Genomic DNA, 12,154 nt, shown 5'->3' with positions numbered 1-12,154 from the left:
TCACAGATCCATTCCCTGAATCGACTTCATTCGGTGTATTTAAGGCATTTTCTGCCTAATTCCAACTGGCGCGTCGGAATTTGAGTCGCATCTTCAAAATTCCTATCCTCTGATAGGAGGAAAACTCTTTCTCACAGGTTCTATCAAGCGCGTGGATAAATGAATATCCATTGTTAGAGGTTTTCACGCGGTCATTGACGGCAATACACAGAAACTGAACATCGCGCGTTACACGCACTGGATGCTTGGCGGATGCCGCACGAGATGATGGAGGAAGGAGCGCTCGTGTGGGTGATGCATGCGGCACGATGGAATGCTGCCGTGATAAAGACTATCTCGCTCCATGGAACGATTCGGTGCTGCCTCGTGGACAACCCTGGCGTTGTGGATGTCGACGCGACGTCGAGAAAGGACAGGCTCCACCCGTGCAACCCCGCTGACCAACACCGTGACGGCGTCGATGACCTCACATCCTTGGTGTACTTGCATGAACCAGCTATCCTCAACGCGCTTCGAGCACGATACCGAAACGGCGTGATCTACACCCGAACAGGAACGATCCTGGTTGCCGTGAATCCGTTCCAGCAGTTGCCGCTCTACGATGAAGCAACCAAGAGACGATACATACAAGCTGGGCGATCACCGCGTCATGACGGGGACAGCAACTTGCCGCCCCACGTGTTCGCTGTTGCCGACCGAGCGTACCACGACATGCTCTCGACACGGCAGAATCAAAGCATCTTGGTCAGCGGCGAAAGCGGTGCTGGCAAGACAGAAACCACAAAGCTCATTATGACGTACTTGGCGTCGGTGTCGTCGACTCAACCTCATGATGACAACGCCGTGCGTGACCGCATCTTGGAATCGACGCCAATTCTAGAAGCGTTTGGAAACGCGTCAACCACACGGAACAGCAACAGCAGTCGGTTTGGCAAGTTCATACGAATTGAATTTGAAGCAATATCGGGCGAGTTGGTCGGCGCATCAATATCTGCGTACTTGCTGGAGCGCGTGCGGTTAATCTCGCATACCTTCGGCGAGCGGAACTACCACATCTTTTACGAACTGTGTTCGTCGTCCGTAGCCAAGTCGCTTCAGCTGGACCGCCCCTTTGCGTACCTCGGTGGCAGCAATCACCAGTGTCGCCGCGACGGGGTCGATGACGCTACTCAGTTTGAGATGACGCGTCACGCCATGGCCACGATGGGCTTGTCGATCTACAACATCGCGTCAGTCTTGCAAGTGGTGGCCGCTGTGTTGCACCTTGGCAACTTGAAATTCAACCCTCATCACGGAGGGACATCTCGATTGAGCACCGACGACGACACCGCGCAATTGTGCTCGTCCTTACTTGGTATTTCCCTGGACAACGTGGAGGAAGCCTTGACCACACGACGAATCAAGGCTGGCGGGGAAGTCGTGACCGTGGGTTTGTCGCCTACAGCCGCTGCTCAATCTCGCGACGTCGTTGCCAAAACCATGTACGTGCGGGTGTTTGAATGGCTCGTCGGCCGGATCAACGGCGCGACGACGAAAAGCCCAACGTCTTCACCGACGGCGTCGATTGGCATCGTGGACATTTTTGGCTTTGAGAGCTTTGTCAGGAACTCGCTCGAACAGCTCTGCATCAACTATGCCAACGAAAAACTTCAACAACTCTTTTGCCGCGCCGTGTTTGAGCTCGAACAACTCGAGTATGTCGCAGAAGGCATTCCGTGGTCATTGATCGAGTACCCCAACAACGATGCGTGCGTGTCTCTCTATGAATCGCGCCCCCATGGACTATTCAGCCTCTTGGATGAGCAGTGCATTATTCCCCGCGGCAACGACAAACAATTGGTCGCCACCATGCACGGCAAACTCGCGTCGTCCCCAGCGTTCACCGCGACGAGCTCTCAGTTGGGCAAGGGGCAGTTTACAGTGTGTCATTACGCAGGCGCTGTGACGTACGCCACGGACGGCTTTTGCGACAAGAACAAAGATAACGTCCACGCCGAGGCACTCGCGTTTTTGACTTTATCGTCCCACGACCTGTTGCACACAACTCTCGACATGTCGCGACGACAGACGACGCTCATTCGACGCCACTCTGCCAAAGAACGAGGTCAGTCGAGTATGTCGTGCGTGCAAAAGTTTCAAGGACAGCTCAAGACCCTTCTGGGGGACTTGGAAGCGTCGGCAATGCACTTTATCCGGTGCATCAAGCCCAATGATTTTGGCCAGCCGCATGTTGTCGACGACGACCGGTTCTTGGAACAATTGCGATGCAGTGGTCTGCTCGAAGTCACCGAGCTGACTCGTCTTCGCCATCCTGTTCGCATGTCCCATGCTCTCTTCTTAGAGCGTTTCCGTTGTCTCTTTCCTGGCTATGGCGCAATGGACGTAAAGCAGATGCTGCGGTGCTGGGGAGTTGAAAATCCCGTTGTAGGGGTCTCCAAAGTGTACTTTGATCATGCGCTGTTGACCCATCTTAACCAAGCCCGTGACCTCCGCGTGCGCGTTGCAGTTCGAACCCTTCAACGCTTTGCCTGTGCCGTAGCTCGCCGTCGCCGAGCCATCCGTCTCCTCCACATCGAGTCTGCCAGACGCCTTATCTGCCGAACCATCCACACAACAGTCCTTCGCCGCCGACTTGTGCGAACGATGCAAGTTGCGCATGCCCAGCGCGTGATTGCATGGGCATGGAAGGCGCACCGAAACTGCCAACTTGAAAAGCACCGGCTTGAAGAACGCCAACGACGCGTGCGTGATAAAGAGGCCCAACACTTGGCGCTCATCAACCGCGTCGCCGCCGCGCGTCTGGTCTTGAAAGCTTGGTTGCGTCGATGTCGGCTCCGGTGGGCTCTGATGCGTCATGCGAATGATTTGAAGGCATCGGCGGCAGCGCTGTCGTCCACCCGCTCCAGCGACTACCTTCGAGACTTTAAAGGACCACGTGCTCCGCTTCCGAAGAATGTCCTGCACGTCAAATCCACGTCTATCTCGACAACGTCGCCGACGCAGAATTGGGATGACGCACGGGACACCAGTTCCACGAGCAGTTCCTCCTTGGATGGAGATGACTCGTTCACGTACGACATTGAGTGGGAATGTGGCATGCTGGGAATTCACTTCACTGTGGACGGTGGGCGAATCGTCGTACAGCGCCTGCACGTGACGTTGAGCACATGCATTGACATTTTTGCCGTGTCCGTGGGGGATCGGCTCGTGGGTGTCAACAACCTCCCCCTCCTGTTGAATGCGAAGTCGACATATGCTTCCGTGATGCGATACATGGCCCAAGCACCCAAGCCTGTGGTGTTGCAGCTCAAACGAGAGCGGCCGTCGCCTACCATGCCCACTGTGACTCTTCAAAGCGACGAGTACGAGCTGTTATGGAGTCGAAAGGCGCATCCGTCGCTGGGTCTTGACTTCAATTGGGACAATATCAACCAAATGCCAGTCGTGATCCGTGTGCATCCTCAAATCGGACGTACAATCCCGGGCCGCACCAGCGTTTGTGTTGGCGACTGGCTTACCCACATCCATGACGCACCCCTCCGCCAGAAGCAATCGTCTTGGGAATCCAAGTTACAAGGTGGTGGGAACGGCGCGACGGCACTCCTACGATTTCAGCGCGCAGGGACAAACGCCCGCAACAACGCCGACGTGTTGGCCAACGGTGGTCGGTTGAGCGACGTCGAGTCTGCGTGTGGGTTCAAGGAAATGGAGCGGTGGTCGTGGAACCCCAAGCAAGACGACACACTGCATCACCTCCTGTACACTGATGAAGACTCGTCGCTCGGGCTTATCCTGCGGCAGCCTGCGTACAGGTTTTATCTCGAAGTGAGCGATGTCAAGAACGATGGCGCGGTGCACCGCCAGCGCCACCATCCCCGCCGCCATATCCTCCAGGGCGATCAATTGGTGTGTGTAAATCACCAAAACATTCGCGTGATCGGACACGCGTCCGCCCTCGCGCAGCTTAAACATGGCCCCAAGCCCGTCCTCCTCACCTTTCGCCGCGTCAAGCCTACGTGCTCCATGTACTCCACCAGCCAAAGTTGCTAATACGACGTCGGCGATTCTCCAAATGCCCCGTTGCTTGCTCCCGTAACTCTGATATTTATTCCTTCCCTTTGTTCCTGCCGTCGTTCTTCCGCATGGGGAATGTGGACCAAACTTGGTCAAACTGAACACGATCCTGAACTTGGCCAAACTCCATCGTCGAATGTCTTGCCCTTGCGCCAGAACGATCGATTCAGGAAGAAGCAACGAGCCATGCATATTCGAGCACTGTGCGCCGTCGCTTGTAGGGATGTCATCACCTTGGTCGTCTCGAATCGTTGGCGTTGTTCATTCGTGAAATGAAGGCATGTGTAGAAAGAGGGTGTAGCTGTGGAATGGGTGTTGGCTTTCCAGGAACACGTCTCCCACGGGTCTGCGAGATGCTGCATGTGAACGTATGCATACGGCTTGTTCCCTGGCGACGTTATGCGCATGGTGACTGGTAGGGCGCAGCATTGCTCACTCATTTACGGCCAGTGCACAGCAAGTCAAGCGAATGTTGTCGTGTGATGCGCAATCTCGAAAAATGCAAGCCCAACTCATAGGACTACTATTTAGTAGTACTATCTCGATTCAGGTGTACGTTTGACAATGAGTACAGCGAGCGACGGAAAAATGTGGTACTAGAGATATATCTGAAAAAGTGCCTGAAAACGTATAGCATTATCCGGAAAGCCGGTTACGAGAGATCTTGAGGAGGTGTGTGGCAGTTCGGTGAGGCGTTCGAGATGGACACGATTGCCGAAGACAGCGATGTGGTGGGGACGCTGGGAATGCGCCCAAGCAAGGTACGCTGCCATGAAGCGACTATAGTTGATGGCTTGCGTAGGTGAGCAAAGCGAACCATCGACGCGTGTGGTCTGTGGGGGTGGGCGGAGCTGTCGAGTACGACAAGCTCAAGAAGGAGCAAGAGGTGAGGACGCTTGGTTGTTGGAACGAGGTACATAATGTGAATCGACGGACAGGTGAACATCTTACACAGCGAGCTGGAGAAGCAGAGCAAAGCTCTCGAAGAGTCGCAGGAAGAAACCCAGCTGGCCGCCCGCATCGGCCAGACCTTGCTGTTACAAAAGCAACAACTCGACTACGAACTCGAAGACAAGCTATCCACGGTATCCTGCGTTCGAAGGACTGTCCAAAACTTGACGGTGGCGGTGTTTTGCCGTGCAGCTTACGCAGCGCTGCGACACCGCCGAAGCACAAGTTCGGGTAACGTGTTGTGTGGCCTTGCGCCTTCTCAACAGTGTGCTTCCAGGTGCTCGAGGGGAAGTATCACACAGCGACAGAGCAATGGCGCAAGCTAGACCAACTTCGAGTCCAGCACGAGGTGGAAATCGAAGACTTGGCCAACAAGAGCATTGCCTCAACGTACGTGTGATGGCGATCATGGTATCTTTGACGACCTCATGTTGAATTGCAAAGATCCGCCCTGAAGTCCCTCCGAGAAGAGCTAGTTTATACTCGCGCCAAGGTGGCCGAAGCGAGTGCCCGGAACGTCCATCTAGCATCCGAGGTGTGCGATGCGCAGCATTCGTGAGCTTGTTGCTTTAACCTGACGAACATTAAGGTGGACGAGCTGAAAAAACGCGTCGTCGAGCTGAAGCAAGTAAACTCGAAACTCACCGTGGACTTGGGCACAGCAAACGCTCGGTTGGGAGAAGTCCGATTTCACGCGTTCCATGCAGTTGCTTGAGGTGTCACTCACGTTTGTTTTGGCAGCTTCGAGACGCCAACCAAGAACTGGACGGTCAAGTCACAAAACTCAACAACCAGCTAGAAATCGCCCTCATCGATGCCACCAAGTACGAAGCTCTCCAAACCCAGCACGCCAGTACGGTCGAAGACTTGCATGCATCGGTACCACGACGACCCATCCCACGATTGAATTGATGGAGACGGTACATCCCAGTTGGCGGCAAGCACTACCTTACAGGACGACAATCGAGCCAAGTGCCAGCAGGTACACACGTCCATGCAGCGGAAAGGCTAGGTGACCGAAGCTGATAGATTGCAACACTGGGACTGGAGCTTCAGCAGGCTGCTGAACGGCTGGAGCTGGAGCGAACGATGGCACAGGAGTTGCTTCGAAAGCACGACGTAGCGTTGTTCCAGGTCATTGACGCGCTCACTGCATATGCATTGGGTAGATGCACACAGCTGCATCAGGCCACTCCCGCGCTGCCAGCGACTTTAACTTGAGCACAACGACTAACGGAAGCACCAGTGTACCCGGGCTCAAGCACAGGTCTCTCTTCCACGAGCTATCCCTTCAACTTATTCATGACGTCGGCCCGCTTCAACAACAGGTTTGTCGTTCGTCTTCGCTACAAAGTGGTCACGCTGCATGCACAGGTGGTTGCGTTGAAGGATGCCCTGGCAAACGCGTCCACAAACCATTCGGTGCAGTTGCGTCCAAACAGTGCGCCGTGTTGCTGAGGGGTATGGAGTGCAGGCCATGCTTGCGACTATGCAAAGTGAGATGCAAACGGTGGCCAGTTCACGCGAGGAAGCCCTCGCCAAAGCTGCCGAGGTAAATACCGATCGTGCGAATCGTTGCTTGTAATCCCAAACAACCAGATGAAAGGCCAACTCGCCACAGCCTCTCAAGCTGCCCAGGTACCGCGCACACCTGATTGCTTCGCCGTGACGTGTTGTCTGTAGGAATGGGAGCAAAAGTGCATCATGCAAACGCGAGAGGTGGATTTGGTGCATCGACAGCTCGAGCACGCAGCCATCGAGTTGGCCGACGCCTTGTACGCGTCATGGTGTCCATCCATCTTGTTTGGCCTGATGTTGGTGGCTAGAAAATGCAACCACGATCTGCGCGACAAGTTGGCGAAAGCCGAAGTCGACCACGGCCTCGCCCTGCAGCAGCATAGCCGAGACGTGAGTCCTCGAATAGCTCTGCGGTGCCTCTCACGACACCTGTAGATTCGTTCGCTCCAAGCAAAGTACCAACATCTCCAAGACCAGTACGCTCAGCGCGTGGCCAAGTCGAAGGCATTCGTAGCACATGTACATGGAGAAACACGCGTGTTGCAGGCCACGTCACGTTGCGTTGTGCCCAGACACCGGGCGACGGGACATGCGAGTCGGCAGGACATGGCGGGGAAGACGTCGAGCCAAAGTACCACGCGTTGGTCGCCTCGTTCCAGGCGTTGCAGGCAAACCATGACGACGTTGTCGAGCAACTCGAAGCCTCGGTACAAGGCCATGCACGGACCTTGCACTGATCGACACCCGTAGACGAGTCGCATGCATGCAGCAGAAGCTAAGGTCGACGAGCAGGCGCATCAGGTGCCGTAGTGCGTCGAATAGGGACGGTCTAGCAACTGCCGACGATGACTGGGATCGGGTTTCGTTTGTAGTTGGCGACACAGATCGAAGACTTGCACCAGCTCCAGCAACTCTGGAGCGAATCCAAGGTGACTGTGGACGCTCTCCGGCAGCGGAACGAGGTACCGTTCGACACAAACGGCGCGAAGACATCAGTTGTTCCATGCTACAGGAGCTGTCGACGAAATTGTACCAGACATCGTCGCCGACGAAACAGCAAACTGCGATGGAAATCCATCGGCAGTCGTTGCTCGAGCGCGGGTCGCTCTTCCACGAGTTGTCGGCCCATGTTGAGCATGAAGTCGAGATGGCAACGGCCTCGACCGCGGTACGAACGCGCGGCGTTCAGGCTCGACTTGTCGTTGACGGATGCCAATTGTCTAGATCGACCTGGCGAGCGTGCGTTTCCACATTATCTTGGCACTTGCGCAAGGAGCACACGGACGGCATCAACTGCATGGTGCGTAGGAACAGGAGCAAATGCGAGCGATGTACGAAGCAGAGCAAGCGAAACCTGGCAAGGTCCAAGCCGCCAACCCTGCTGCTGTGGTAGCCATTGCGGCACACGACTTTGTTGCGATAGAGGTTGCGTGTAGGCATTGTATCACATGCGAGCCAAGTATCAACGCAAAGCCGACCGGGTGGTCGAGCTCGAGGCTCTCTTGGCATACACGTCGACCCGAAAACATTCCATCTACTGCCGTGGACCGGTACGTCTCGACGCATTGGACTGTGCGGATTCGATCGTGACCCAAAGTCGCCAGGCCAACGCGGCGGTGTTCGCGCGGAAAGGCACCTTCCGCGACTTTCCATGGGACCTTCAACTCAAGCCAATTCCAGTGGTCGCGATCGCCGACATGCACGCCATCGCTGGAACGCACCGACCTGCCAAGCAACATGGACTGGATGGGGCGGTCCCCATTGCCAACCACTGTGGCGAGAAGCCTGGTGGCCCAACGTCCGAGCTGGCCTTGCAACCATGAGCTGTTGCTTTAGCTAGATCTTGTGTCGTCTCGAGCGATTCGTTCCGGACAGAGCGAGCACCGCGACACATCGTTCGTCTTAAATAGGAAGGGTTGGTTCTAAGCACCGGCCTCCGGGTTGTCCGTCGAGGACGGGTCGTCGTCCGTAAAGCCGTTGTGGCCAACCAGGTATTCGGAGAACGCCTGCGTCGCAATCAAACACGTTCGAAATGGACGCATCGAGAGCGGCGATGACGCCAAGTACCCCGCTTCGTCGAAAAACACCAACTTGTCTTGGTGCTGGTCGTCCCAGAGGTACCGGAACCGACCAAAGTGCACATCGTCGACGACACCTTCCGCGCCCCCGCCGTTCGCACTAGGCGAGATGTGCATGCGTTGGCCGGTGCCTACAAGCACATACCCTCCATGAGAACACCGACAGCCCGCACGAACGATGCGACCAATGATGGATTTCACAGCGTCGTGAAAGGCGAGGCGGATGCGGTCGTCGGGGAAGACGCGGGCTTCGCGCTCAAACGAATGGCCAAACACGTGATCGCTCTTTGTCACGTGCAACTTTAAACATTGCCGCAGTGTCCTAGCCGCAACGATGGTTGTCAATCTGTAGACGACGCATGGCCAGTCGGGTTTGCCACGTACGCATGGAGCTTTTTCCAGACAGGAGTCGGGAGGTCCACGGGCAATTCCCCTTGGACAACCATACTCGTATCCAGGTCAACGCACACGACTTCGTCTCCGAGCTCACCTGGCCACGTCATGAGTCCCGCGACATGCCATCCAACGGAGCACGTACTGAGCAGCTCGGCGTTGAGGAGGTCCTTTTGGACTCCAAAAATGAATGGCGTGGGGCATTGCAAGTAGCCGAGCATGTGGCCGGGGAGGACAGGCACGTAGACGTGTGGCCACTTGAGCGGATGCAGAATCGTCCGGAGCGTCTCGGCGACGACGGCGAGCACTGTAAACTGCGACGAGATGAGGAGGATGCGGCACTCGACGAGCGCCGCCGTGAAAAGCGTGACGATGTTGGTCAAGTCGAGCGTGTCAAACAGGAGCGCGAGAGAAAAGTCGATGCACGGCAACGAAAGCAAGCGGGGAAATGTCACGCGAAGCGGCGCCGACAACGTCGCGATCATGCTCGACGCGAACCCGGAGATGCACTTTTCAAACACTTCACTGAGTCGTTGGCGCAGCGTCGTGTGCAGAGGATACCGCGAGTAGATTGCCACACCTAGGGACAGCGCGCAGTGGGTCCTTGGCCAGGACGAAGGGAGAGCTACCATAGGGCAAGAAGGAAGTTGGGTCGTCCCAGTGGGGCCGAAAGAGTGTCAGGACTGCCGCAAACAGCTCGATGTCTCCCATGAGCATGTGCGTGTTGAAGGCAAATGGCGTTGGACACGTCAAGCTCTTAATGCGGCACTCATTGTGGGCATTCTTGCACCTACACGAGAGAACATGACGTCGCGGTACTCCATTTGCAGCTACGAGCAAAGAATTTGTTGCGCACCATGGCACGAGGAAAGCATCGATGCCACCGCCATCGAGCTTGGCCGCGCCAAAATGCGGTGTCGACTTGAGTTCGTACTTCGCCGGCGACGACGGGACACTTTCAAAGTGAACTATCGCTTCAATCCACTCAGCAGGCAGCGCGTCCAAAGGAGGTGGGTCGGGGCGACCGCCAGGTGACACGTGCGCGCGAAGGCCGTAGAGCAGCATGAGCTCCGACAGTCGACGGGTCGAGTCTTGATCGTGTGCGTACAGGACAAACTCGGCATACGCGTGGCTCGCGATGAAGCTAGCACAGCGACATCCACCCATCAAGAAGGCGCGCCGAATCAACAAACACATCGCAACACACACCGAAAGTACAGCTCCGAGTGCATGTCCTGCAGCTTTTGGACAATTTGCTCTTGTTTGTGGTGGAGTGTGGCATGGGCTGCCGTGAGGTCGTCGGTGTCGAGAGCATGCTGCCATCATGCATTCGCCAGGGTCATCGCTGGTCTAGAGGCGACGGGTCGGTCGTACCTGGTCCTGGTCGCTGGTGTCGTGGAAGTATCGTCGTCGGAGGTATTGCAGCGCGGCGGCGCCTTTGCTGCGGACACAATCGGGCGGCGCCAAGGGAGGACGATGGTCCCCGGCAACGTCTTGGTCGATCGCGCGATACAAAAACTTGAATTCGTACTGGACGTCAATGTACAACGCGAGTTCGTTGTGGTATTGATGCTGGAACAGAAACAGCCAGAAAAAGTTGCACAGCAACCGGTTGAGCAACACGCAATCCAACGGGAGCAACTCGCGGCGACACGACGTCAGCATGTCGCGGTACAAGTCGGTGGCGCGGAACGCCGGGTACGACGTGATCAGGTGCTGCTTGACGAGCCGAGAGATCCGGTCGAATGCATGGAGCGCCCCCTCGCCGCCTGTGGATATCGCCGTCTCGACCTGCGCCACGTCGACAGCATCCTCGTCGCCGATGAAGAATGGCGAGTCGCCAGCGACCAAGTACTTGGCAAAGATTTTGCGACCGTACGTTTGCAGGCGGCTGCGATTCTCGTCCGAGAGACGGGTGGCCATCGCGTCGCGGGATTGGGTGGTCAGCGTTCGCCAGAATAAGCTACAGTCGCCATGCCGCCGCGTGAGAAGAACCAAACACACTCGCGACCACAAGCGCACCGGTATTCGTCCAAGCTGCACAAAAAGAAAAGCTTGCACTTGTCGGCTTCGTTGGGCAGCCACGATGCATAATACCGCATCATCTTTGGGGTCTGGACAACTTCCTCCAACGCAACGAGACCACGGGGGTCGACCATGTCCGGCGCATGCGGATCCTGCCGGAAACGACGCCATCACATTCGAGCACTTTGAAACACGACTGGCTACCTCTCGCTGCCAGAGCGCCACGAGTGGATTTGGCACGTGGAGTCCCCTTCGCCCACCGCCAATGATTGCATAATGCGAACCATGCTTCACGTTCGAGTTGTAGTGGTCTGTTAGCCATCGATTCCACTTTTGCAGGGTGCTAGGAGCATCTGTGATGGAAGCAGGTCCTTCGACTGGCATCGATGGGGATGGTTGCGTCGGGGCGGCCGTGTGGGTGGTCGTGGCCGACGGCTGCGATGCCTTCTTCGTCACCTTAGCTTTGGCGGCTTGAGTTTGTTCGTACAGAAACCGTGCTGCCTTGAGCCGCACCTGCTGCGCCCATCGAGATTGAGCTTGGCGCGACCTTTGCGGATCGCCCTCAACCAAGATGGTCGCTTGAGGTGGCACTATAGTCGACGACTCGTCCAGGATAGCGGTAACATCCTGTGCCGACATGGTTTCAAGCAGCAGCATGCTCTCAACAGTTGATGAGGCGGTGAGCGGTTGCTGTGCCTGCATGTCGTGGAAGATACTGCGCTGGGACGCCAGTACATCCGACAACGACGACGGCGTCAGGGTACCTTCAGTGAGGCTGCGCGACGAGTCCCACATGCTTTCGCAATCGGACGGGTAGCTTTCGCAGCTTCCTCGCATGATCTCTTCGGCGTGGATCATCGCATCATCCGGCACCGGATCTAGTTGACGTCATGTCCAGGACACGCAAGGTGCAGTGTGCCTACATGTGGGGGGAGAAAGGGTTGTCGGGATAATAAGGTCTTGCAACGGAGACCCCGACAGCGGCAAGTCGTCCTTCGACTCGACCTCGTGAGCGTAGCGCCGGTAGAACGACTGCATCGTCGGTCCCGCCGTCGATCCACTTGCAACCTGGTCAAGGGCGCCTCGGCAACTCAATCGCACCACAATATATAATT

The 12,154-nt window shown here is 56.3% G+C and overlaps 4 protein-coding genes across 5 annotated transcripts; 2 read left to right on the top strand and 2 right to left on the bottom strand.

The window, feature by feature from the left end:
* Positions 1–222: 222 nt before the first annotated feature.
* Positions 223–4,197, top strand: H310_05639 (hypothetical protein). Its single transcript, XM_008870404.1, has one exon. The coding sequence runs from the start codon at positions 253–255 to the stop codon at positions 4,048–4,050; it is 3,798 nt and encodes a 1,265-aa protein (XP_008868626.1). The 5' UTR covers positions 223–252; the 3' UTR covers positions 4,051–4,197.
* Positions 4,075–4,562, bottom strand: H310_05638 (hypothetical protein). The gene has a single exon (XM_008870403.1). The coding sequence runs from the start codon at positions 4,512–4,514 to the stop codon at positions 4,167–4,169; it is 348 nt and encodes a 115-aa protein (XP_008868625.1). The 5' UTR covers positions 4,515–4,562; the 3' UTR covers positions 4,075–4,166.
* Positions 4,563–4,758: 196 nt separating this feature from the next.
* Positions 4,759–8,610, top strand: H310_05637 (hypothetical protein). Its single transcript, XM_008870402.1, has 25 exons — positions 4,759–4,835; positions 4,877–4,960; positions 5,013–5,159; positions 5,218–5,256; positions 5,303–5,415; positions 5,470–5,560; positions 5,615–5,707; positions 5,767–5,904; positions 5,957–6,007; positions 6,055–6,144; positions 6,195–6,353; positions 6,400–6,447; positions 6,500–6,577; positions 6,625–6,663; positions 6,709–6,800; positions 6,852–6,933; positions 6,979–7,062; positions 7,116–7,250; positions 7,294–7,344; positions 7,416–7,505; positions 7,556–7,711; positions 7,768–7,782; positions 7,852–7,932; positions 7,980–8,093; positions 8,148–8,610. Exons 1-25 carry the CDS (start codon positions 4,776–4,778, stop codon positions 8,364–8,366), a joined length of 2,349 nt encoding a protein of 782 aa, XP_008868624.1. The 5' UTR covers positions 4,759–4,775; the 3' UTR covers positions 8,367–8,610.
* Positions 7,938–12,121, bottom strand: H310_05636. Of its 2 annotated transcripts, XM_008870401.1 has the most exons (11): positions 11,963–12,121; positions 11,244–11,917; positions 11,037–11,191; positions 10,389–10,977; positions 10,224–10,330; positions 9,871–10,158; positions 9,644–9,804; positions 9,160–9,594; positions 9,006–9,111; positions 8,807–8,943; positions 7,938–8,752 (listed from the first exon to the last, which is right to left on the bottom strand). In XM_008870401.1, exons 1-11 carry the CDS (start codon positions 12,075–12,077, stop codon positions 8,466–8,468), a joined length of 3,054 nt encoding a protein of 1,017 aa, XP_008868623.1. In that variant the 5' UTR covers positions 12,078–12,121; the 3' UTR covers positions 7,938–8,465. The 2 variants fall into 2 exon arrangements, with proteins under 2 accessions (XP_008868623.1, XP_008868622.1); XM_008870400.1 differs by having other exon boundaries at positions 9,644–10,158.
* Positions 12,122–12,154: the final 33 nt, after the last annotated feature.

This window comes from Aphanomyces invadans (assembly GCF_000520115.1).
Source record: "Aphanomyces invadans strain NJM9701 unplaced genomic scaffold supercont1.9, whole genome shotgun sequence".
Taxonomy (NCBI): Eukaryota; Oomycota; class Saprolegniomycetes; order Saprolegniales; family Verrucalvaceae; genus Aphanomyces; species Aphanomyces invadans.
The sequence above is the reverse complement of the archived record's forward strand: the minus strand, read 5'-3'. Positions and strand labels throughout refer to the sequence as shown.